Source organism: Protopterus annectens, chromosome 4.part0 (assembly GCF_019279795.1).
Source record: "Protopterus annectens isolate FY-2018-M chromosome 4.part0, PAN1.0, whole genome shotgun sequence".
Classification (NCBI taxonomy): Eukaryota; Metazoa; Chordata; order Ceratodontiformes; family Protopteridae; genus Protopterus; species Protopterus annectens.
The window spans coordinates 635,911,238-635,936,477 of record NC_056733.1 but is presented as its reverse complement, the minus strand read 5'-3'; the positions used below and the strand labels follow the sequence as shown (position 1 = coordinate 635,936,477).

Genomic DNA, 25,240 nt, shown 5'->3' with positions numbered 1-25,240 from the left:
GTCTGTAATTTGAAGGATCAGTAGGGTCTTGTTTGAGAATCAGAATGCCCTTAGATTGGTTTAAGTAAAACATGAAAAGTCATAATATCATTATAACAATTTTAGAAGCTTCTCTGAAATAATGGTTTGGAAATATTTGTAGAATTCAGCTCTGAAGGTTCAGAGGCTTTTCCATTTTTCAGCAGTTTAATGAAAGAGGTGATTTATAAGTGACAGAGTAGTTTAGATATAGCATCTTGTTGGGTTGGATTAATAATCAGAAAGCTGATCTGGTTTAGATAGTTAAATTCAAAATTGGTATATGAACCATCAAGATCATTGTACATATGAGAGAAAAAACTGACAAAAGTCTCCAGAATGTCTTCTTTATAGTTTATAATTATATTTCTTTAAAATTAAAGAATGAATGGGGGAAGACTTGATTTTTATGATTCGAGCAAGGAATTTCAGAGAGGTATGTGCCTACTCAGAGTATAATGCAATCATTTTAGATTCAAACCAGGATAATTGTTCTTGGTAAAGGAGATTTAACAGTCTGTATTTTTTTATTTGGTTTTCAAGTTTGGTATCAAAATAAGGAGTTTGCTTAGTTTCAAGGTTAGAAACTAGATTTCAAGTTGGTTTCTTTTTGTTTAAAAACGTCTATAAAAACAGCTTTAACAATTAGAATTCCTTGTAACTGGGTCTTTACATCTACCAATCTGCACCTTATATAAGTCTGAGTAAAAGTTATCCAGTAGGGAACTAATTTTTATTTTTACTTCTTTCTTTTGAAGTAGCCAAGGATTTAGGGTTGATGAGCAGGTCATATTTTTTGGTGGCTTAGGTTTGTTCCAAGAATGATTTTTGAATGTGCAGAAAAATCTAGTCTCAGAAGTAGCATAAATCAACGTCTCTGACAATAAGCAGTAGTCAACTCTTGACAGTGAATTGTGACATCCCAAGTAAAGTGGATATTTATAATTAGAACATGAGGTGTTGTGCATTTCTCAGTGGATCGGCAAGTTTGAGATCTCAGTCTAGTTCAAGAATTGCTGATAAAGTTGAAACATTTGCAGACTTGGATTTGAGTGTTTTTTGTTAGGGTGAAGGATTGACTTCCAATCATCTGCAATAATGAAGACATTTTTGTCTTAAGTTAGCTGTGAATATTAGAAATAAATTCATCTTGCCATGAACAAGGGGCACATAGATTTAGAGGTATTGATTTGTCTAATTTGGTAGATTTAATTACCATGTAACACTATAATCCCCTAGTTATCTAAATCAGATGTTATGATTTGTTCATGAAGTGACGATTTAATTAAAATGGCCATGCCAGCTCTATTTTTAGAATTTCCAGGTTCTTTGAGAAACTTGTTCCACCTTATTCATTGTTCAGGATTCCATGTGGGGTTCTTGAATAAGTCTGACTTATATTTAACTTGTACAGAATATTCTTTATTGAAAATTGACTAGATGTTGTTGATGCTGAGTATGTAATAACAGCCTGCTATATAGTATGTGAAAATTAATAATGTAACTAATATCCTCTACGCCGCTGAGCCTAACACCAATCTCATAAGTTTGAGAAGAGAAAAACATTAGAAATGATAAATCTATTAGTCAATAGGTTCATAAGTTTACAGATTAGTATTAGGCTAACTGACCTTATGGGCCATTTTAAGCCTAGCCAATTACTCAATGTTAAAATCAAACCCTGCACCTTGTCTCTATATGGCAAACACCTTAATCATTATGCCAACCTGTTAGTTTTCAAACTAATAAAGATAATATAAGAACAGTTAAAACCAGCATAAACCTCACTCTAAAAACACACAAGATTTTTAAGATTTAGTCTACCAGGTTTCTAACCGATATAAAATGTAATCACACTCCTAACTTATTAAGTAGCTACTCTAGGTCATTAATGTTAAAAGTAACACAATAATTCTAGCAGCTCTTAAGTAGATCATAACAATTTAGAAGAGGTAACTAGTACTGAAAGCTCAATCTTCGAATACAATAAAAAAATGCTAATCAGGTACTTACATTTTAGAAAGAAATGTTTTTTCAAGATTATCAATTTGAAAATAAGCTGGTAATGCCTCAAATGAAGAAAATGTTTTATAAAATAATATATAGCATGTTTTTCAGTAAATTAATTACTGCTCAAAACTGGAATGTAAGATTTTAATAAAAGGAAGTTTGTGATCCGTAAATCATATCTAGAATTTAAAAATAAGTAGAACATTTCCATCTGAAAAAGTCTGAGCAGTAAACCTTTGCATTCTTTTCTTGAGGAAAAAACAAAGTCTCTTTGACTGCTGTGGGTGATGGGGAGGAAAATGTCATGTAGCATTTCATAATGACAACCAACCAGCACTTCCTACTGCAGCTGAAGGACGAGTGTTGAGTAATCACAGCAATTGTGTAGTTTCTCCATGGCTTTCTAATTGGAAAGTGGAAGTACAAGAAAAAAAGCTTTACAGGATTTACTGTAACGTGTGAGAAGTAATTTGCAGAAAAACCAAAGAGTTTATGGTTTTTAATTTTCTAGTCTTTCATGAATCCCTGTGATCAGAATATTGTTCAGTTTGTTTCGTGCTTTGGGATCTGTGATTTTTTTCATTAATTTTAATTATTTCATGAGAGTCAATTAGGGGACAAAACCTCAATTTTGCCTTAGCAGAGTTCAGACGTTATCAAGTTGATTAGATGCTTCAATGTGCCAGAGATATAAGACAGCTGTTCTGACGAGATTTAAATGGTTGGGACTTCCAAGATGGTTGTACATTGAGTAACAGCTTGTTTCTAGCTCTGCCAGTGTGAAAAGCAGAGAAGGTCAGTAGACTTGTGTTTATGGGTAAATTTCAGTAACTGGCTAGTAAGTGCACTGCCTGAATGCAAGGAAAAAGGAAATGTATAAGACCTGGAAAAAATAAGCTACAAAAAGTAAGGAAGAAACACTGACTGGGGAAAGTTATGCTCAACAAAAAGCAACGTAAATCTCAGACATGACTTCCAGTGACCTACAGGGAGATATAAGACAACTGCACACAGACCTGGTTCAAATAAACAAAATACTGATGGACTATATCAGCACAAACAACAAAAGGCTGGAAAAAATGGAAGAAGCTTTAAACATGTATTCAGATGAGATGATAACTCTGCATAAATTAGAGGTCGAAATGAAGAAAAGGCTGGCTGAATATGAAACTACTCAGGAAGAGATGTTTAAAAAAATAATAGAATTACAGAGCACATATGGAAAACCTGAGATTTTCAGCTATAGCAGAGAAGCTAGAAGGAAAAGACTGCATTCATTTTATAAAAGCACAAATAAGCAACTGGCCTGGTATTCCACAGCAGGAGTTCTTAGCTGAAAGTACACATCATATGTATGCTCCAAATCTAGCTATAAGAAAGCAACCTAGACCTTTATTAGTAAAGATGCAATCCTACCAGCAGGAGTTGATCATGACAAAATGGTGGCAGGAGGACAAAATACTAAAAGTGGGAGACAGGAGAGTGTTTGTGGAGAATGATTACTCATTGTACACCTAGCAGAAGAGGAGTTAATTCATTCCACTATCCAGGGAATGTCGAGACGCAGGTGTGACATTCAAACGGCAGTATCCAGCTGTCCTTAAGGTGTTCTTCCCTGGAGGGACAAAATCATTTTTGATGAAGTGCATGCTAAGGAGGATATAGAAAGGCACTGCAATGTATATAAGAAAGAAAAAAAGAGGAAATAAGGAAAGGGGAGAGAGGAAGGGTCTAGATAAGAGACTATGACAAAAGAAAAATAAGTATGCTTTTTCTCATGCTTGCATAGGGAAATGACTGGATTTTAAGATCCTAGGTGTTTATCCAGTAACAAGTTTATTACAAAGCATGTAAATGTTATACAACTTTTTTCTGGTAAACAAGGTGACCTTAGCAGTTTTGCATCTGCTTGCATGTTACTAGAAGACAATTTGATAAAGAGAAATGACTTGGAGAAAGTGTTTACTGAAAGCATTCAAATGTTTTCTCAGATGGGAGAGCTATAAAGATAGACAAAATCAAATAGCACTTGCTAACAGCACAAACTGTACCATGCATTTTAGCATGACTAACCTTTCTTTGAGGTTAACTCTATCCTGTCTGTGTGGCTATCCACTCAGAGCTTTTGTTCTTATCAGGAAGCAAAAACTTCAGTTATTTGAAGATGTACATAGTTTTGTGTGTTTTTATTAAATTGATATGGTTTAGGGGGTTGCTTGTTCTGTTTGAGGGCTTTCAAAAAAAAAGTTATGCAAGATGTGGCATAGGCTCAAATGGATATGACAAGAAACAACTCTATAAACCACCCTGCTGAACAGTATATGCACGTAACATAAAAGTTGGAACTAGACATTTAACATAAAAGCAGTTATACATAAAAGGTAATAATAACTATATAAGAAAATGACCTTCTGTAATGTATTTCAGTCTGAATGGTCATACAGATAAATATAAAAAAGAAAGAGTAGTGAACTATATTAAAAATGTAGAGTGCATATAGCTATGCTACAGGAGGCACACCTGGAAAAAATAAACATGTGAATTTGATAAAGAAAGGTTTTCAGGTTGCCTATTCAGCGGAATATCTGGAGCAAAGGAAAAAAAATTAATACTTATATTAACTGCAAGAGGACCTCCAATCATTCTAGCAGAGGAAAAAAGATAATAATGGAAGATATGTACTACTAAGGGGCTACTGGCAAGGGAGGAGGGTTACACTGCCATGCAGTTACATTCCATGTACAACTGCTATAATGGAACTTATGAAAATTCTGGGAGAAATAATCAGCTTTCAGCAAGGAATATTACTTGCAGGTGGAGACTGGAATTTGGTTTGCAACACTGAAGATGTGTCTGGGGGGGGGGGCTAGAAGGTAACAAAGGAGGGTAGATTTTTGAAGAAATTTATGAAAATGTTTGGCATGGAAGATGTGCATTCAGTACTAGGAATTTGGAATGAATTTACATATTATTCTCAAAGATACAAAAATTGGGCTATGTTGGATGGAATTTATATCTCACAGGAACGTGCATTTAAATGAAAGTCTTGAAACACACCCGATAACTATTTCAGATCATGCACCAATAATCATTAAAATAAAAACGCAAGGTAATGAAATAAAAATGAGACACTGGTGCTTTCCCACCTACTGGCTGAAAAAAGAGGAATTTAATGAATGGGTTTTGGAATTAATTCAGAAGCTACTAGAGAAGATACAAATTTCTTCTGAAAATATAGCTAGAGAGTGGGATAAAATTAAAGTGGAGTTTAAAACTAGGGTGAAAATAAAGGAAAGGGAGTTATGGTTAAGAAGTGTAATGAATTATTTAGAGGTACTGACAAATATTAAAATATTGCAAAATAGGGGGAATCTCTCAGAACTAGAAAAGGATCAAATGCAGAATGCTAAACAGAAAATAAGGGATTACCTTGATAATATGCACTACTTTAGAAAGATTGCTGTTAAGCAACTGTTTTTGATGATAACTTTAGAGCAAAAAACTTTTAGCACAACTCGGGTAACAGAAAGTGGAAAGGGCTGCCACCAAGTTTAGGGAGCCTATAACAGGGAATATAACAAAAGATCCTATAGAAGTATTAGAAATATTTCAGAAATTTTATGAAAGTTTGTATAAAGCAGAGAAATATGGAAATCAAGAAAAGGTACAACTGGAAATGTTTACGGAAGAATTAAATATGCCAAGGTTAGAGGTAGATGAAATTATTAACAGGATAGGAAGAGATGACATAAAAATGGCTATGTATAACCAATGTACAGGAAAGTCCCCAGGAATAGATGGTATTCCTGTGGAAGTTTGGAAGCTAGGAGGTGAAAAATGATAAAGATCTGGAAGGTTTTGTTTAACAGTATTTTAAGAGGAGAAGTACCAGCATCCTGGAAGAAAGCGGTGGTAACGGTAATACCTAAAGAGTGTAAAGATCCATCAGATCCAGCTTCATACAGGTCCATTTCAATCCTAAACCATGATTATAAAGTATAGAAAGAAACACACAAGCACAGCATGACATTAGCAACTGCAGGGTACAATTCTTTATTCACAAAGCTTTAGCACTTTCTTGAAAGCGCTAAAGCTTTATGAATAAAGAATTGTACCCTGCAGTTGCTGTGTCGTGCTGTGCTTGTGTGGTTCTACAGTTTCTTGTGGCAGTTGGTTGACATGATTATAAAGTGTTTATGTCTATAATGGCTAAAAGAATGGCAAAAGTGATACCAAAATATTGATAGATATGGATCAGTGTGGTTTTGTGGCAGGGAGGCAAACATTTGACAACATTAACAGAACACCGATGATCCAGAGGGAAGCAGAATGTAAGAAAATACCACTGTTATTGTCTTGATGCACAGAAAACATTTGACAAAGTAGATTGGGATTTCATGAGCAGGGCAATGGAAGCATTTGCTTTCTGTGATACAATTAAAAGGTGGATTAGAAGTGTCCATGTATATATGTGTGTGCATAAATATATATATATATATATATATATATATATATATATGGTTTACTATCACATGCTCGTTCGTCTTTTAGACGAACAAACTATGTGCGAAAACCACTTGGCAGAACCGGTAGGGCGATCACCACAATGCCGAAGCTGACATGAGCGAATGGCCGCTGTTGTCAGCTCCAACATTGTGGTGCAGATCGCACTATAGTGGGGATGGGGAAATGAACCCTTACCCTCACTGTAGTCCGATCTCTAAGTTTTTATATAGAAGTAAGGGGGGTGTGGGGGTGCATCAGGTTGTAGTATGTTGTGTAAGTAGGAGCATTTCAGTGTAGTCGACATTTTTGACATTCGACTGCACTGAAATGTTCGGTTCGACATTAACACTGTTCGGTATTCAGATTTCCGAATATTTGCTTCGGACATCTGTATATTTGAACAATGTTATGTCGAACATGTGACAGTAGACCTATATATATATATATATATATATATATATATATGGGTCACTTTCATTTGCCTGACAGTTCATTTGCCCGACAGAAATTTCAGGCAGCCCAACTGCCTGACAGTTCCTTTGCCCGACAGTTCGTTATTATCATCATCATTCTGTGCCTCCCACACCCCCCCTAACTATATATTCTAACTCCATATATATATATATATATATATATATATATATTCTAACTATATACATATACATATATATCTATCTAAATATATATATATATATGTATGTATATATATATATATATATATATATATATATATATATATATATATATACACACATATATATATATATATATATATATATATATATATATATCGGGGATTAGAGGTGAAACAAAGTGGGTGGGGTCCTCTCTGATAACTCCCCTTTATTGTTTGCATTATACTTAGAACCACTAGCAAAGAACATAAAAGACTCAGAAATTCAAGGATATAATTGGTATGGAAGTCAGGAAAAGCTGGCTCTATTTGCAGATTATATTATTTTATACATGACAAAACCAGAAAAGAACATTACAGTGTTGTGGAATATTTTAAGATAGTTTCAAATCTTCTCAGGATACAAAATTAATGAAGCTAAAACAATAGCGGTAAATTATGTACCCACACATAAATTGGTCCAGCAATATCCATTTTTATGGGGAAATGATAAAATGAAGTATTTAGGAGTATGGCTTAGAAAGGACTCTGTTGTGGCAGCTACGGATATGTGGGAAGAGGCTAAACAGAAGATGATACAAAAATTTAGAAACTGGCACTTTGTTATATGGATATGGATACTAAGATGCAAGCAATTAAAATGTTTTTAGTCCCTTTAGTCTTATCACAAGTCAGGCATATTTTTTATTAACCAGAAGAGAAGCTATGGATAGCAATTAAAAAGAGTTGAAGGATTATATCTGGGAAGGGGAGGCAGCACGGAACAAGTGGGATAAGCTGATTCTTAACAACGAACCAGATACAGGAAATAAACTCCACGAACCACAATGATAGTATATGATCCAAGAAGAACGAAAATTATTTATTTATTAATGAATGTAATAATTTAGTAGTGGATACATACATTTGTGTATATATCCGTATACACTTATGTACATGTCTATATCTATTGAATTTGCGACACACGCCGAATGTAATTTCTTTTTAGGATAAATAGACATGTTTTTTAAGAAAGCTGACTATGTTTTTAAATATGACAAAATGTTGGCGCCAAAAGGTGCTTATAATGAATCACTTAATTAGCTTGTTTGATTCTGATGAAGTCCACGATCCTGTGGATGAAAGCACTTAATCCATCGTATACCGTTTGGTTTCTCATACAATAGTGTGGTTTGGAGTGCTTTTTAATTTGTTTGCCGTGTTGATCAATAAAGAGGTGGTATTATTGCTTCACTGGACTAGTGCCTTTCGTTCTTCTTGGATCATATACTATCATTGTGGTTCGTGGAGTTTATTTCCTGTATCTGGTTCATTGTTATAGATATCCAGAGGGAACAGGCCACCGGGAAGCGTACGCCTAGCAGCACTGACGAAATCAGTGAGCTGCGAACGGAGGTATCGTCACTGAAAGGGGAAGTCACTCGGTTACTGGAGCTTATGCCTCAGCTTGAGCCTAAACGAACAGGAGTTACCTATACACACGGTACTGGCAAACTGTCTAGTTCGAGTGACGTTGATTTTGACATTCCCAGTGGTCAGCGTTCTGTAGGCTCTATTTCTCAACAACGTAATGGTACAGATATTCGGAACAAGACTCAGGATAACAGCAAACTAACGGAAAAAGACTTCACTTTTGACTTTTCACTTTACAATATAGATGATGAATCTAAACGTACTGGTACCAAACCAAAGTGAGTGATGGCAGGTAAAACTTTTTCCTCTGCCATTACAAGCAGTACAAAAGCTCCTAATAGGACAGTACAACAAAGCTCTAGTCTAAGAGCTAACATTTCAGTCAAAACAGACAGCTGTAATAACAATTGTGCCAACGGTTTTAGAGATACAATGGATGATTTTTTATCAGCTGATATATGTTTTGAAAATGTTAAAAGTTGTGAAACAACAGGCAAAGTGGCTGCAGAATACAGCCAAGGAACTGTTAGGGAAAATATCTATGCACTGGGAAAATACATAGGTAAAATAAGAGGTATTAAAATTGACAATGCCTATTTGAACAAATGTATTATTTTGAATATAGTCCCTAAGGGACTTAGATTTTTTAAGAAACCAATGGGCATTGAATTAAATAATTGTAATTGTGAAGAATTTGTTCAACCGCTTTGGTATAGATTATATGAAACTACTGGTGAAAAAGAATGATGAAAAATTGTGTAAATACATAGAAATGGTAGAGACATTGAACGAGAATGTAACTGAAAATCTAGTGTTTGATCAATGGGAGAATTTATATTATAAACAGTTTATGGAAGCCGACAGGAAAGCTAATAGTATAGTGCAAAGAAAAAGTAAGAAAATAGAGAGGGATATGAGAGACTATAGGGATGGGAAGGTATATGAGTGGAATATAGTTAATCAACAAAAAATAAATGTAATTGAAGTGGAGTACAACTATAGGAATAAAGGAGGAATTAACTGTGCTCATAAGGAATCTTATGAAAATCAGGATTTTCAGGGGGGTCAGCGATCAGGATATGAACAGGTATCAGCAGAGAAATTGGAAATGGAGAGGAAATGGGAGAAACACAAGAAAGGAGTATTGGAACAACCAGAACTGGAGACAACGACGATGGTAGGGAAAGGTACGGCTATTTGTATAAACAAGAGAGTTAGTGATGAGTATTATCCAGATAAAGATGATGATGTGCGGGCAAAGTTAGTCTTGCACCAATCCAATGGATTTAATATATTCAATTACACTGATTTAGTAATTGGAAAGGAATTTTTTTTCCTTATTTTCTAAGGGTTTGAAATATGTGCCAAATATGAATTTTGAGGTAGTTGACAGTGTAATTGATATTAAAAAATATACTAGAAAATTAAATCTGGCTGTACATTTCAAGGAAGCAACTAGAAAGATTGAAAAAAGTGCTTTGAAGGAAAAAAGTACATTTATGCCACCCCCACATCCGCAAGTTATACTGTTTGAAAAATTAGTCACAAGGGATTTATATATGTTAAAAAATAAAATAAGGGGCTTCAAAAATTATAGTAACTTAAATGAAAAAGAGATTACATTATTACAACACTTAAAGAACGATAGGACAGTTAGGGTTATGAAGCCCGACAAGGGGGGAGGCATAGTTTTGTACGACAGCAATGAATATATTAGTAAAATGTTTGATATACTAGTCGATTCAGGGAATTATGAAAATATATCACTTAATCAGATTAATTTGGGATACAGACGGATTAATATGTATTTGGAAGATATGCTATTGGATGAAAGAATTAATTTAGATTTATACAACTATATGAAAGTGGATTATCCCATACTAGCTACTATAGTTGGAGTGCCCAAAGTTCACAAAAACATACATGACCCACCTTTCAGGCCCATAATTTCGGGCAGCCGTTTGAAGACCTTCCCTATGGGACAAGTGATAGATAAATGGTTGAAACACATTTATATAAGCGTCCCCCATTTAATTAAAGACTCCTGGATGTTCCTGGGATTACTGACCTCTGAAATCTGGAAAAAGGAGTTGATATATGTAACTATTGACGTAATTGATTTATTTTCCTGTATTCCCAAGGAACAGGGTATGCAGAGTTTTAGCAATAGTATTCGTGAACACTCTACCTTAGATTGGGAGCAATGCAAGGTAACAATGGAATTGATGAGCATTATACTGGATCATAATTATATTTATTATGAAGGCGAATACTATAGGCAGACTAGAGGAGTGGCTATGGGGGCAGCATGCGCCCCCATATTTGCCAAGTTAGTTCTTTTAGATTGGGAAAAGGAAAATGTATTCAAAAGTCAATATTACAAGTATATAAGACTATACACAAGATTCATTGATGACATATTTATTTTATGGGACGGACATGAAAAGACATTAGAAGAATTTGTAAAATATTTGAATAATACCAGTCCATTTCTTAAATTCACATACAATTACAGCAGGGTAGGAATTTCATATTTAGACACATTTGTATCCAGCACTAATGATGGTTTTTCATCCCGTATTTATAGAAAAAACACCTTCTCGAATAATTACCTAGAATATACTAGTTTTTACCCCTTGAAAATGAAAAAGAGCATATTCAAGGGGCAATGCATTCGGGCAGCACGAATGACTTCAAAGCAGAATGAAATGCTAGATGAAATAGAATTCATTAGCAAGCTATTTTTAGATAGAGGATATCCTAAATTTTTAATACATGAAGTTAAAACACACGTTATAGGACAGTGGAGTAACAAATACTCCCCTGTGTTGGGTCGACCCTGTTGTAGTAACGAAACAGTGCAGGCAGAAGAGTATAATAGGGCATGCATTTTGTATTATACCCCACAAGTTAATTACATTAAAGATATGATAATAAAATATTGGAATGTATTTATCATTGATACTGATTTAAGGAAGATACTGGGAGAGGTTCCAACTTTTGTTTATAAAATGGAAATGAACCTAAAGTCTATACTGGAAAAGAACACTGGCTATAACAGGTATATTAGTAGTAATAGAGGAACTAGAAAATGTGGAAGTTGTCAGTATTGTAAAGTCATCAACGAAGAAGAAAGTATTGTCCTGGACAATATTAACAGGACTAAAATAACGTTTGTTAGAGGCAATTGCAATACTATGAATATCATATATATGGCTAAATGTTTTAAATGTAGTTCTTATTACATAGGCAAAACTGAACGGAAATTCAGGAGGCGAATCTATGAACATTTATATGCAATTAAAAAGGAGGATACTAGTAACGCATTATGCCGACATGTTCAGGAGACTGACAACACACACCATTTTAAGTTTGCAATATTAGAACGAGTAAATTTTAGCATAAGAGGAGGGAACATCAGGGCATATATAGCCGAGAGAGAGGCAAAATGGCAAATACTTACTGACGCTTCCACTAAGCCAGGGTTAAATGACCACATTACGTTAAAACCATTTCTACATTAATATTTAATCACATTTATTAATAGTCTAGTTATATATTATTATTATTATTATACAATATGAGTAAGAACAATTGTATAACAACGAATGGTACATTTTTAATGGATATTATAACATATTTAATGATTTTCACTCATATTAGAATAGAAGAAAAGAACGCACATATCCCTTTCGTAAAAATCTATCAATCTATCAATGTATCAAGTATTTTTTATGAAGTATGTTTTATGAAAAATTTTTTATATAGGTATAGTTTTAGGGTAATATGATTTATAGGACTGATTTTAGGAGCATTTTGTATAGTTTGACAGGTTATTTAAAATTATTTATTTATTAATGAATGTAATAGTTTAGTAGTGGATACATACATTCGTGTATATATCCGTATACACTTATGTACATGTCTATATCTATTGAATCTGCGACACACGCTGAATGTAATGTTTTTTTTAGGATAAATAGACATGTTTTTTAAGAAAGCTGACTGTTTTTAAATATGACTAAATGTTGGCGCTAAAAAGTGCTTATAATGTATCACTTAATTAGCTTGTTTGCTTCTGATGAAGTCCACGATCCTGTGGATGAAAGCGCTGAATCCATCGTATACCGTTTGGTTTCTCATACAATAGTGTGGTTTGGAGTGCTTTTTAATTTGTTTGCCGTGTTGTTCAATAAAGAGGTGGTATTATTGCTTCACTGGACTAGTGCCTTTCGTTCTTCTTGGATCATATGCTATAAGCTGATTATTCCAATAGAGCAATGCAGACTAGGATTACCTAATTTGATGGGGTATTTTACAGCAACACAGTTAAGGCTCATGTACACAGCACAAGCAGAAAATTATAATTCAAAGTGAGCAGGAATGATGATGATACAAGGGGGGAGCTCAAAAAATAAGGAGAGATTGGGATTTTGGATGTAGACTCTTAAGGAGAAAAACAAAAATCATACAGAGTATTATATTCATAAAATAGCAGGGAGAATTATAAGAATGAAACCAATACAAGAATGGAGAAAACAGATTTTGCTGATAAGGATGACTGTGTACAGGGATACAGGTAACAGGCAAGTGGGGACTGGAATTTATTGGAGAAAAATGGCAAAGGAACCAAGGTATTATTTATTATTATTATTTATTTATTGACATTTGTTGACCAGGAAAGTCCACTGGGTCCAATACTGTTGGTTTAAATGGGCCTTCTACTTCTGTTAATGCTGAATTAATTTCGTTGGAAGGTGAAAATGGTGAACACCTTACTAATACACCTAGACAGGAAGTTAGAAGAAGTAATAGGTTAAAAGGGTCCACTGCTGTTAACTACAATTATAAGAACCAAAGAGGACCAGGGAGAACTGACCAGAATAAGCAGGTTCCTTTAGAGCTCCCTAATGATAAAGTTTTTTTAGGGAATCAACAGAAGAAACAAGGGGGGAATGTGTATTGGAGGAAACGTTAACAGACAATGTTTCTCCCATAGGTCCGCAGCATTTTTTGCAAGGCCCTGTTATATATACTAACACAAGGAAAGATTTTACTATCTATAACTTTTCATCTTTGGAACTAGATTCTGACCTAGTTGAATTGTTAGCTCTTGGATACACTTTTATTCCAAGTACCTATGGAAGTTTAGCTAAAGTTTTGATTGATCTGAAATGCTACATACGCAAGTTAAATTTAAAATTATATTTTAACAATGAAACAACAAATGTTAATGACAAATTGAAACTGACTAGCGTTTTTAACCCTCCTACACAACAAAATTTATTACTATTTGAACAAATGTGTGAATTAGATATAAGACATCTGTTTTCTACACAAAAATCAAGTAGTACTTTGAATGAGATGAATATTTCACTTGCACAACGTGAATGGCTAAAAACCTGGGCTCTTTAACTGTCAGGTTTTGAAACCTGACAAAGGAGGGGGCTTGGTAGTGTTCGACAATGTTCAATACACAGAAAAAATGATGCAAGTGTTATCATCTGATGCCTATGTTACTTCTTCCCTTAATGAGATTAATGTAGTTCAAGGTCGCATCGTGGGTATTTCCGTGACCTTTTCCTAGCAGGCAAAATAGACTTAGAGACATACAACTATATTGACATCATTCAGCCAAAGTTGCCTGTAATGTTCGGAATACCCAAGATACACAAAGACCAAAAGAATCCTCCCATGAGGGCATTAATAGATGGTAGGTCTTCTATGACCTACCCCTGTTCAAAATTGATAGATAGTATTCATAAAATAGCAGGGAGAATTATAAGAATGAAACCAATACAAGAATGGAGAAAACAGATTTTGCTGATAAGGATGACTGTGTACAGGGATACAGGTAACAGGCAAGTGGGGACTGGAATTTATTGGAGAAAAATGGCAAAGGAACCAAGGTATTATTTATTATTATTATTTATTTATTGACATTTGTTGACCAGGAAAGTCCACTGGGTCAGAAACCCATTTTTAGTGGAGGCCCAGAGAGAAAAGCTCCACAAGCAATCAAATATTGTACAGAACAAATACAAAGTGACAGAGATATACATACATTAGCATAGGGTGGAGAGTAATGTTGTATAGTTAATACATAATTATCAGACTGTATGGATACATAATAACATAATTTCAATCCCAAGAAAATAATCATAATCATTAGTAAATTGCACATATCACAGGAAGGAGAAACAGTCATATAGAGGAGGAAGAACATAATATAACAGCGGGTTAAAGAGTAGGATCTGAGTAGTTAAGTGTGTGAGGTTACTGGGAGCAAATAACTATAATGGGAAAGGTAACAGAATGGGAAAAAGCCAATAATTTATTTGGACTGCAGGTTAGCGATTGCCTTCCCTATCAAGGATTGATATCACAGTATAAGCAAAGAGAAATAAATAGGGGGATCAAAAATGAAAGACCAGCACTAGTAGAGTTTTTAAGAGAATCTGGAACAGAAGCCACAATTAAAAAAGGAATAATTAGTAGAGCATATAAAATATTGCTTGATAACTATAAGAATCAAACAGAGGAGGTTAGAAAGAATTGGGAAGAGAGGGTGGATAAGCAATTCACAAACAGACAATGGGGGGATATATGTGTATCTCCCAAACATGCAACAAAGTCTACAAGATTTAAGATCTTTGCCTGGATGCGTTTACATAGGTATCTTTATACCCCAAGTAGACTCCAAAAATGTTTTCCACAGGTAGATAGCAAATGTTGGAGGTGGGATTGTTTGCCGTTGCTCATTTTTTGTTATTCCTTGTTCGTGAAGTGGTTTGTGCTTGCCTTTTGGTCGTGAAATGTTGGAGGTGTCACAGGCAGGAAAGAGATGGCTGGGACATATGTTTTGGGAGTGTAGTGAGGTGGCAGACTTTGGGGATTCCCTGCAGACCGCTCTGTCGGAGATGCTGGGTGAGCGGACTGAAGAGTCTGGGGAGATGATTTTTTTGGAGCTATGATACAGAATCGGAAATGCCTAGACATAGTAAAGCCTTGCCAAGTTTAATTATGGTAGCTGCCAAAAAAAGCAATTACTAGAAAATGGAAATCAAAGTCTAGACCAACTTTATTAGAAGTAGTGACTACAGTAACAGACACAAAACAACTGGAATTAGGATCTTTAGAAAAGGGAAGGAGCAAACTACACAGGAAAAAATGGAAATTGTGGGAACAACATATGCAGAGAAGGAACGAGGTTTAAGAGGCAGGATTTGAATGACCCATATGACTCTTAACTGACAATGACTGGACAGATTAAAATGATGTATAATGTTTGCAACTACAGTTGTTGCAATGATATGTGTGCAACTGAAGTGGTGTCAATGTTTTTCATTTATATAAATGTAAGATTACCTATGTCATACTTGATAAATTTAATAAAGATGTTTAATGAAAAAAAATTTAAATGGTTGAATAAATTGGATGGAGTGCTAATTTTAATTCTTCCATGCTGAAGGACTGTTCCATTTTAGCGTTTGAAGTTGTAGATTTCTTTTCTTCCTTGTTGTCAGATTTGTTTCTTTTGTTCATAGTATCTTTTTCACGGGTTCTGATTGCCAAGTATTTATTTTTTGAAGTTTGTGCTTCCATAACTTCTAAGTCTTCAGACATCTGAAGTGAGATTACAGATTTAGTTTAGCAAACTTTTTTTTTTAGCTCAGGAAGTTATTCACTCCCGGGCTGACAGCATGTGGCAAGATTATAGATCTGGAGAATCTCTAAGTAGTAAGTGTCAGAAGTCATTAAATGTTGATTTGAGAAGAATATGGTTGCTCCAGGTTGTTGTAATGTTGTATAAAACACACTTTTAAGGTTTTTGAGGCATGGAGTATTGAGCAAAATGTACTTACTCTGTTTATTTACCTCCTTACAGCCATCTGAAAATCCCCTACAGAGCTAATGTTATACCTTCTCACCAGCTCCAATGCTATCACCACTGTCCTGCTTTAATTTACTTTATCTTTTCTTTTACATAATTTTATAACTTAATCCAAATTATACTCTTCACTACATCATCTTGAACTCTTTACAAACCATTTGGTACTGAAACTTAAAAACAGTAAATTTCTTTGCAACAATATTCACTTCTACAGTAAAAATCCACTTACTTCAAGAATTTACAGCTACCACAACTGTATTGGCTTATACATGTTGATGTAAATAGTTAACTGTATATACCTGTCTTGAAACTATGTTTTGTTTTTCTGAGGTAACTTTTTTTTTTTCAGAAAACTGCCGAAAATTCACTTGTTAATATAAATGCACTGTAATGGAGCTTTTCTACCCCGGCCTCAATTGAAAATGTGTTCCATCCAGTTGGGCTTTCCTTGTCAATAAAGATAAATTAAAAATAAAATACAAGTAAAACTGTAAGTGGAGATAAAGTAATTCAGCAATAAGGCGTGACTGTGTAAGAGATATCAAAGACTGATCTCTGACTTGAATTTTGCATCAAATGGTATAGCCAAATGACAAAATCACACTAAAATGGGTCATCTACAAACATATCATCTTCCAGACTAGTTTATTGAGAATATGCAGGGACTATGTGTAGAAAATCAACATTTAAATTAAAATTAGTCTGCTACATTTTAAACTGATCAATATTAAAATGCTTAGTCTTCAGTAGAACTAGAAAAGAAAAGAAAAAAATAATACACTGTTACACTTTTGCATCTGGCGTTTAAACAAGAAATTTGGTCATTTCTTATTACAGGAGGACTGTTTAATGAAGATAAGATCATGCCTGTGACCAAAGCATGACACTAATTCTCAACCTTGTGAGGTGCACTGGAAACCCAAGTATGAAATGTAAATAAGCAAGCAGACAGACAAAGATACATAAATAAAAATAACACAATCTCATAATATTAAACAAATGTTACCAGCTTGTAGTAGATGGGGAAGTGACTATTTACCATGACTTTCAAAAAATTTATAAGGAAAAAAATAACACGTCTTACTTCAGCCTGAAGCTTCTGAGTTGTGTGCTTGAAATCTTCAAGTAAAGCCATGGTGCTGGTATTTTCTTTAAGTAATGAATCTCTCTCTCTGCTTATCTGCTCCACTGAATGTAAAGCATCTTGTGCATGTTTAATAGCCTAAATAGTAAGGCATAAAACTGGTTAATACAATGATTAAAAAGTGAATTTCAAATTATTAAATATTGCACTTCAGGTACAATATGCAGATCCAGACAGAATTCCAATAACATTGAAAAATGTTAATTTCAATGTACAGAACAGCACAGCTGTCTGCAAATCCACTTCCAAACCTGAAGGCTGGAAGTTCAAGTCCCAGATGGGGACTGAGGTCATACTTGAAACTTATGTGGGATTCACCTGTATAACTAGAAGGGTACTGTCCTTTGGATGAAATATGTAACTGAGGCACCATGCTATTAATTATGGTGGTACCCTAATGGGTGCTGAGGAATACAAAAAAATGAGGAAGCATGTGGGTGAGGCTGTACATAATGACTTTTGCCACATACTTAATCACTTCAATATTGGTCAAGCACTACATGAATAAAGCACTTAGAGCACACAAAAGTGTTATACACAAATGAGAATGCTCTAGTATGATGCATTTTAAGTATGACTGTACAACATTAATATCTGCATAAAGTACATGATATTAAAATACAAGATGTAAACTTTTACGTGCAAAACATCACCCACATCAAGCAAAGAATTACCATTAATATCTTCTTTATTTTCTTAAGTACTTCTCTTAACAACACTCTTGATTTAACCTTTTACACATGCAAAATATTGCCCTGCTTTATTATTAGTATGTTCTACTTTTTTTATATGTAAACCTTTAGTTGGTTTGCATTCTGGCGAAACAACATAGATTTCATTTGCAGTCTTAAGGTTAATGTGTTTCAGTTAAAATTAGTTACATATCAATTCACTGCCAGACAGATTTAATGCAGCTGTATGCTTATACAAAATGTACTGATTTTGAATGGCATCTAAAAACTGAAAAAAAAATATTTTTACTCAAAATATGAAATTAATTTTAAGCTAGTATACTTGTTTTTTTCCCTTGTGTCAATCATTTAATGATTATATCTGACAAGACACATACAGCAGAGTCCACAAAAATCAAGCAAAAAAAAAAATACAAACCAAAACAAAGCTGAGCTTTAGCCTATAATGACATCCGCCTAATGTCAGAAGAATGTGACACAGTTTATGACATTAATTACACATTACATATTGCAATACATTGCATTACTTTCCAAAATGGGGGAACAGAAAAGCCTTTCATTACAGAAGCACTGCAACTGGAAATGTTTTTCAAATCTTTTTCTGTATATATTACAAAATATTAGCATACCTATATAAATGCTGCACAACAAGATATATTTGATAACCTTTAACAAGCCCCGTGTCCATCTCTTGCACAAATATATCAAATATGACAATGTGTTTTTTGTTGTTAATATAGATACAAGATAACTTGTAGTCTGGTCATTTTTTGCCAAAATTATTCCTGACCCCCCCCCCCCCCCCAAAAAAAAAATAAAAAAACTTGAAAGGATGGTTCCAAGAATTACACTTTAGGCCACAAAAAGAAAATTCCTTGAGATTTCCCCAAACTGCGAATACCACATATCTGACAATGTCTGGCAACAATATTTTAAACTAAAGGAAATAGATTTTACAGTTTAATGCTCCTTTAAATAAAATTTAAAAAAATGTGGCAGCCATCTTTTTCACATACAGATATGATATATCAAAAATTCTGAAATGTGAACATAGAGTAACACTTCTTATTCATCACTATTAACAGCAATGAACACAATTAAATGGGCATTTTCACTACATTATAAAATCTAATAAAATAGAGGAATTAGCCCATTCACTAAAACAATTCTGTATTACAAAATTCTATTATCAGAAGCTAAGCATTCACTGTACATCTGTTTTGCTACATGTTTTTTGCCAATGAAATGCTCTGAAATACAAATGAAATTTTTTGAGCATACACCTAGTTACCAAAAAAACACAAGTAAGTGAAAATTAAGATTGAAAATTTGAACTGCTGGCAGTGAATGTGAAAGTAACTGTGGATAAAAAAGAAGCACTTAAGATTTGGCAACAGAAGTCAGCTCTAAAAATGAGAAGAAACACCATGAAAAAAATAATCCTAAGAGTTGAACATCCAGCCAACACTAAAGAGTTTTAATTTTGAAATACTTTTGAATATATATCTATTAAATCTGAACTAGCCACTTCTTTATTATCCACAGTTTTAATGTTAGTTGATGTTACTAAATTAAAAGTGATTGTAAAAAAATAGAAATGTTAGCAAAATATAATTACGTCTGAATTAGAATAAGACTACCTGATGAAACAGTCAGCAAAATATTAAAAAATGCACATACTGTGTGATAAGTGCTATTCATGCAATCAGTGTTGGAAACACCAGGTAGTGTTCAGTGTTAGTGCACCTATACTGTTGCTCAATCAACATTTTTCAGTACCTCATTTTTTTTCAAAAGGAACTCGGTCAACAAAACCTCATGCTCCTTCAGCTTTTCAGCAATTATATCTTTATCCTTCTGCAAGAGCTTGTTTTCATCCCGCAGCTCCTGCAAACAGACTGAAATGGCTTCATTAACTTTAGCAGACTGGGCAGCTTCTTCAGATAGCTTTTTAGAATGTGCAACTAACTGTTCACTCTCTTTAAGAATGTCGTCTTTTTCTAAAATGATTTTTTGGTGGTCAGCTAAAAGTTCTTTTTTTTCATCAAGAAGTTTTGTGTGAACCAAGACTGCCAATGTTTGTTTACTATGAAGATCTTCCACCATCAGAGAAAGGCTCTGGTGTGCATCCTGCAGCTCTGCTTTTGACTTTTCTAGATCAGTTTTCTCTCTTGCAAGATTTTCAATCTTAGACACTAGTTGGGCTTTCTCACTCAGTAGGATCTCCTTCTCTTGAATGAGTTTCTTCTGTTCAGATTCAGTTACTTCTTTTTCACAAAGCAGGTGCTTCTGCTCAGTTAGCAATTCATTATTTTGAACAGCAAGTGCATCATTATCTTTCTGTAAAAGGCTTAACTTATTTTTATAATTAGTGCATTCCAAAAGAAGATGTTCTTTATCATTTTTAGCAATATTACTTTCCTGAAGAAGTTTTTCTTGAATAAGTTTAAGTTCATCACCTAAACTCTTTTCTACTACTGCTTTTTGTTGTTCAAGTACTTGTATGTCAGAGTGGCATTTATTAAGCTGAAGCTTCAACTCCTCCACCTCTTTCAGAACAGCAAAATGCTCAGACTCTGTAGCTTCTTTTCCCCTTTGAAGTTCCTCTAAACGTTTTGAGAGGCTTGACAGAGAAGCACACAATTCTTCATTTTCTTTTTTTGAATGGAGAAGTTCTTCTGAAAGGGTCTTAACACTACCTGCAAGTTGACTACTTTCTTGAAGCAGTTTTTCTTGCACAAGTTTGGCCTCCTCTTTTGCCTGTTTGTATTGTTTTTCTAAGTCTGTTTTTTGGTATTGTAGTGCTTCCATATCAGAGCAGCATCTGTCAAGGGCAAGTTTTACCTCTCCTGTCTCTTTCACAACAGCAGAATGCTTAGACTCTATAGCTTCCTTGCTGCTCTGAACTTCTTTCAAATGTTTTGACAGATCTGATACAGAAGCAATGAGTTCTTTATTTTCTTTTTTAGCTTGGACAAGTTCTTCTGAAAGGGTCTTTACGCTATCTGCAAGATGACTTCTCTCCTGAATGAGAGTTTCTTCTTGATGTTTAGCATTCTCATTTAACTGTTTGCACAGGTTTTCTAGTTCATTGTTTTTCTGTCCAAGTATCTCTGTATCATTGCAGTATTTATCAAGGGTAAGCTTAAGTTCCCCCATTTCTTTCAGAACAATAAAATGCTTTGACTCTACAGTTTCTTTGCTGTGCTGAATTTCTTCCACATGTTTTGAGAGTCTTGATAAAGAACAATGCAATTCTTCATTTTCTTTTTTTGACTGGACTAACTCTTCTGAAAGTGTCTTTGCTCTGTCTCCAAGATGGCTGATCTCTTCTGTTAATTTTGCCTTTTTAGATTCATCCTGTTCCTGCTGCAATTTAAGTTCCTGAATTTCTTTTAAAAATGCTTCCCTGTCAAAACACAGCTCAGATATTTTAGCTTCTGCATTTTCTTTTTCTTCTAACAAACATTTACATTTCACCTCAAGCTCTTGTTCTTTCTGATAAGCAGAATATTTCTCTGCTTTCAGACTCTCTATTTCTAAACTGTGTTTCTGGTTACTGAGTTTTGCTTCTTCAGAAACTTTTTTAAGTAATTCAGTGGTTTCTGCTTTCTCCTTTAAAAGTTCCTCTTTTTCTGAAAGAAGCCTCCTGTTAGAAGACACAAATGCTTCCTTCTCTTGTAGCAGACAAATGTGATCAGCAGCTGTTGCATCCATGTTGGATTTACTATCACTAACTAATTTTGACAGCTCAGCTTTAGAGGACTTCAGTTCTTCTAGGTCTTTAAGTGACTTCTGAAGCTCTTTTGTGACAGTGTTACATTTGTCTTGAAGAGTGTCTTTGTCAGTAGTCAAACACTGATTTTCCTTAATAACTTCCTGAAGATGGGTATTCAGTAACTCACTTTCTTTTTTAATTGTTTGTATTTCTAACAAATGCGCACTATTAATGCATTGAAGATTATCCTTTTCAATGATCAAGGTATGATTTTCAACTAGCATCTCCTGCAGCTGAATATTAATTGTATCATTTTCATTTTTAACTGTTTCCAGTTTTAACATCAGCTCACGTTCATTGTAGCACAAGCCATCCTTTTCCATAATCAAATTCTGCTTCTCAGCAAGAACAATCTGCAAATTTGCACTCAGTTCCTCTTTCTCCCTTTTAAATGCTTCCAGTGTTGACTGCAGTTTATTATTGCTGAGCTGCAAATCATCTCTTTCTGTGGTCAGAGTCTGTTTTTCAATGACAGTCTTTTGCAAAATCAAGTTTTCTTCTTCTTTGTCTTTTTTAACTGCTTCTAATTCCAACAGCAAAGAACTGTTACTGTGCTGTAAGCTATTTCTTTCTATGATTAAACTCTGTTTTTCATCACTGACTATCTGCAAATGTTTATTCATGTCTTCTTTATCTTTTTTACAGGTTTCTATTGCTAACAGCAGCTCACTGTTACTGTGCTGCAAGCAATCTCTTTCCATGACCAAATTGTGTTTATCAGTTACAATGATCTGCAAATCTATATTCATTTTTTCTTTCTCTTGTTTTAGATTTTCTTGTGTTACCAACAACTCACTGTTAACACTCTGCAAATTGTCTCTTTCAAGAATTACATTTTGTTTTTCATTAATAAAACTCTGCAACTGTTTGTTAATGTCATCCTTTTCTTTTTTTACCTTTTCTAATTCCAGCAGTAGGCTACTACTGCTATTTTGCAACTCATTCCTTTCAATTATCAAGCTCTGTTTTTCACCAATGAGCATAAGTAAATCTGTACTCACTTTTTCCTTCTCTCTGTTAAGCATTTCTAATTTTAATAGCAGCTCACTGTTCTCCTGTTGCAAGACATCTTTTGCCATAACAATTGCCTGCTTGTCATTAAGAATCATCTGCAAATGTTCTTCCATGTCTTCCTTCTGTCTTTTCAGTGTTTCTACTGTTGACAGCAGCTCACCATTAATGTGCTGCAGGGTGTCCATTTCAACAGTTAAGCGTTGCTTTTCATTTACCATAATCTGCAAATGTGCATTTAATTCATCTTTTTCTCTTTTAAGTGCTTCTACTGTTGTTAATAGTTCGTGATTACTGTGCTGCAAGGTGTTCCTCTCAATAATCAAGTTCTGCTTTTCACTAACAGTGATCTGCAATTGATTAGTTGTTTCTTCTTGTTCTTTCTTAACTGTTTCCAGAGTTGTATGTAGTTCAATATTACTGTTTACCAGGCTGTCCCTTTCAACAATTAAATTATCTTTTTCTCCAGTAGTGGTCTGCACAAGAGAGCTCATTTCATCTTTTTCTCTCTTACATGCTTCCATTGTTATTAGCAGTTCACTGTTATTGTAATGTAAGGTATCTTTTTCAGCAATCAAATCCTGTCTTTCCCTAATAACTGTTTGCAAATGCACATTCAATTCTTCCTTCTCCCTTTTCAATGATTCAATCTCTAAACACAGTTTGCTGATATTATGTTGCAAGTCCTCCTTTTCCAATATCAGGCTTCGTTTTTCATTACTACTCATACTGAGGCACATACTTCTTTCTTCATTTTCACTTTTAAGACTTTCCAATGTTAGAAGCAAATCATTATTACTTATTTGCAGCTCATCTCTTTCAGAAGCCAAGTTCTGTCTTTCATTAACAGCCATCTGCAGATGTGTAGTAAGTTCCTCTATGTTTTTTTCAGCTGTTTCCACTTTGAACGTCAGCTCACTGATGTTGTGCAGTAAGCTGTCCATTTCAATTGTCAATTTTTGCTTTTCACTAACAGTCTTCTTAAATGAGGCAAATGCCTCCTCTTTTTCTCTTTTAATTACTTCTATTTCCTGCATTAGCTCACTGACATTGTTTAGCAAGTCATCCCTTTCAGTAGCCAAGCTACGCTTTTCAGTAATAACCATCTGAAGATGTGTGTTATTTTCTTCTTTTTCTTGCTTAAGTGTGTCTACTTCCAACAAAAGTTCATCTATTTTATGCTTCAGGTCATCCCGATTAGTACTCAAGCTCAGTTTTTCACTAAAGATTATCTGAAGATGTTTGTTCTTTTCTTCATTTTCTTTTCTAAGTATTTCCATTTCTAACAGTAGGTCGCTAATATTACTTTGCAGCTCATCCTTTTCAGTGGATAAATCCTGTTTTTCAAAAACAATACTCTTTAAATAATTATTTCTTCTGTTTTTCTTTCAACCAGTTTTAATGTCTAACAACATGTTGCATTTATTCTGTAAAATATCTTTTTTGTCTTACACAGAAATGCATTGATAGTTTGAAGATCTAATACTTACTTTTATGCACTAATGAATTTTTTAATTAGCTTCTTCTAATAATTCATTGATTCATTAAAATACTAATGAAGATTATTAACAATAGCATCATTTCTCTTTGCAGAAGTGTCTTAGAGAAAACCTCCAGCTCTTTATTCTGAGTTTGTATGTACATATTCAACAATGACTATTTTCACTTTTATGGAGTTTTTATGGCTGAGTATTTAAACTGCATTTTATCACCCTTAAGTCCTTGTTTTTCCATTTGTTATTTCAACTTCTTGATTTAAACCTTTCTTTTTCAGCAGCCAGAAGAATTCCCTTATCCTGATTTATATCTTGGACTCTGGTCTCAAGTTCTTCTTTCTACTTTAACATACTAAATTTCTGTAAGGAATCCAGAGTACTGAAACATTTTTAACAACTCTTCTTGTAAAATTATTTTGATTCTAATTTAGACAACTGTAAAACTAGAAAATCATTTTTTTTATTTTAAAGCATTTTCCTCTTCTGACAGTTTATTTTAAGACATGAAACCCTCTGACTTAAAGTCAGTCACTCTTCTGGGTAATAGGTCAGTGGTTAGAAACTAAAGAAACTAAGCATGAAAAAGAAAACAAAGAAATAAGAGGTTAAAGCAGACATTTGAAGACAGTCTGGATAAAGTATAA

General features: G+C 34.1%; 1 protein-coding gene across 8 annotated transcripts in view; it reads right to left on the bottom strand.

The window, feature by feature from the left end:
- Positions 1 to 25,240, bottom strand: part of CLIP1 (CAP-Gly domain containing linker protein 1) — a 4,646,656-nt gene that overhangs the window by 1,396,365 nt on the left and 3,225,051 nt on the right. For all 8 annotated transcript variants that reach the window (XM_044068589.1, XM_044068590.1, XM_044068592.1 and 5 more), the window contains 2 exons: positions 20,091 to 24,437; positions 17,560 to 17,697 (listed from right to left, as the gene is read on the bottom strand). In XM_044068589.1, coding sequence (XP_043924524.1) covers positions 17,560 to 17,697; positions 20,091 to 24,437 — 4,485 coding nt within the window. The remainder of the gene's footprint in view (positions 1 to 17,559; positions 17,698 to 20,090; positions 24,438 to 25,240) is intronic.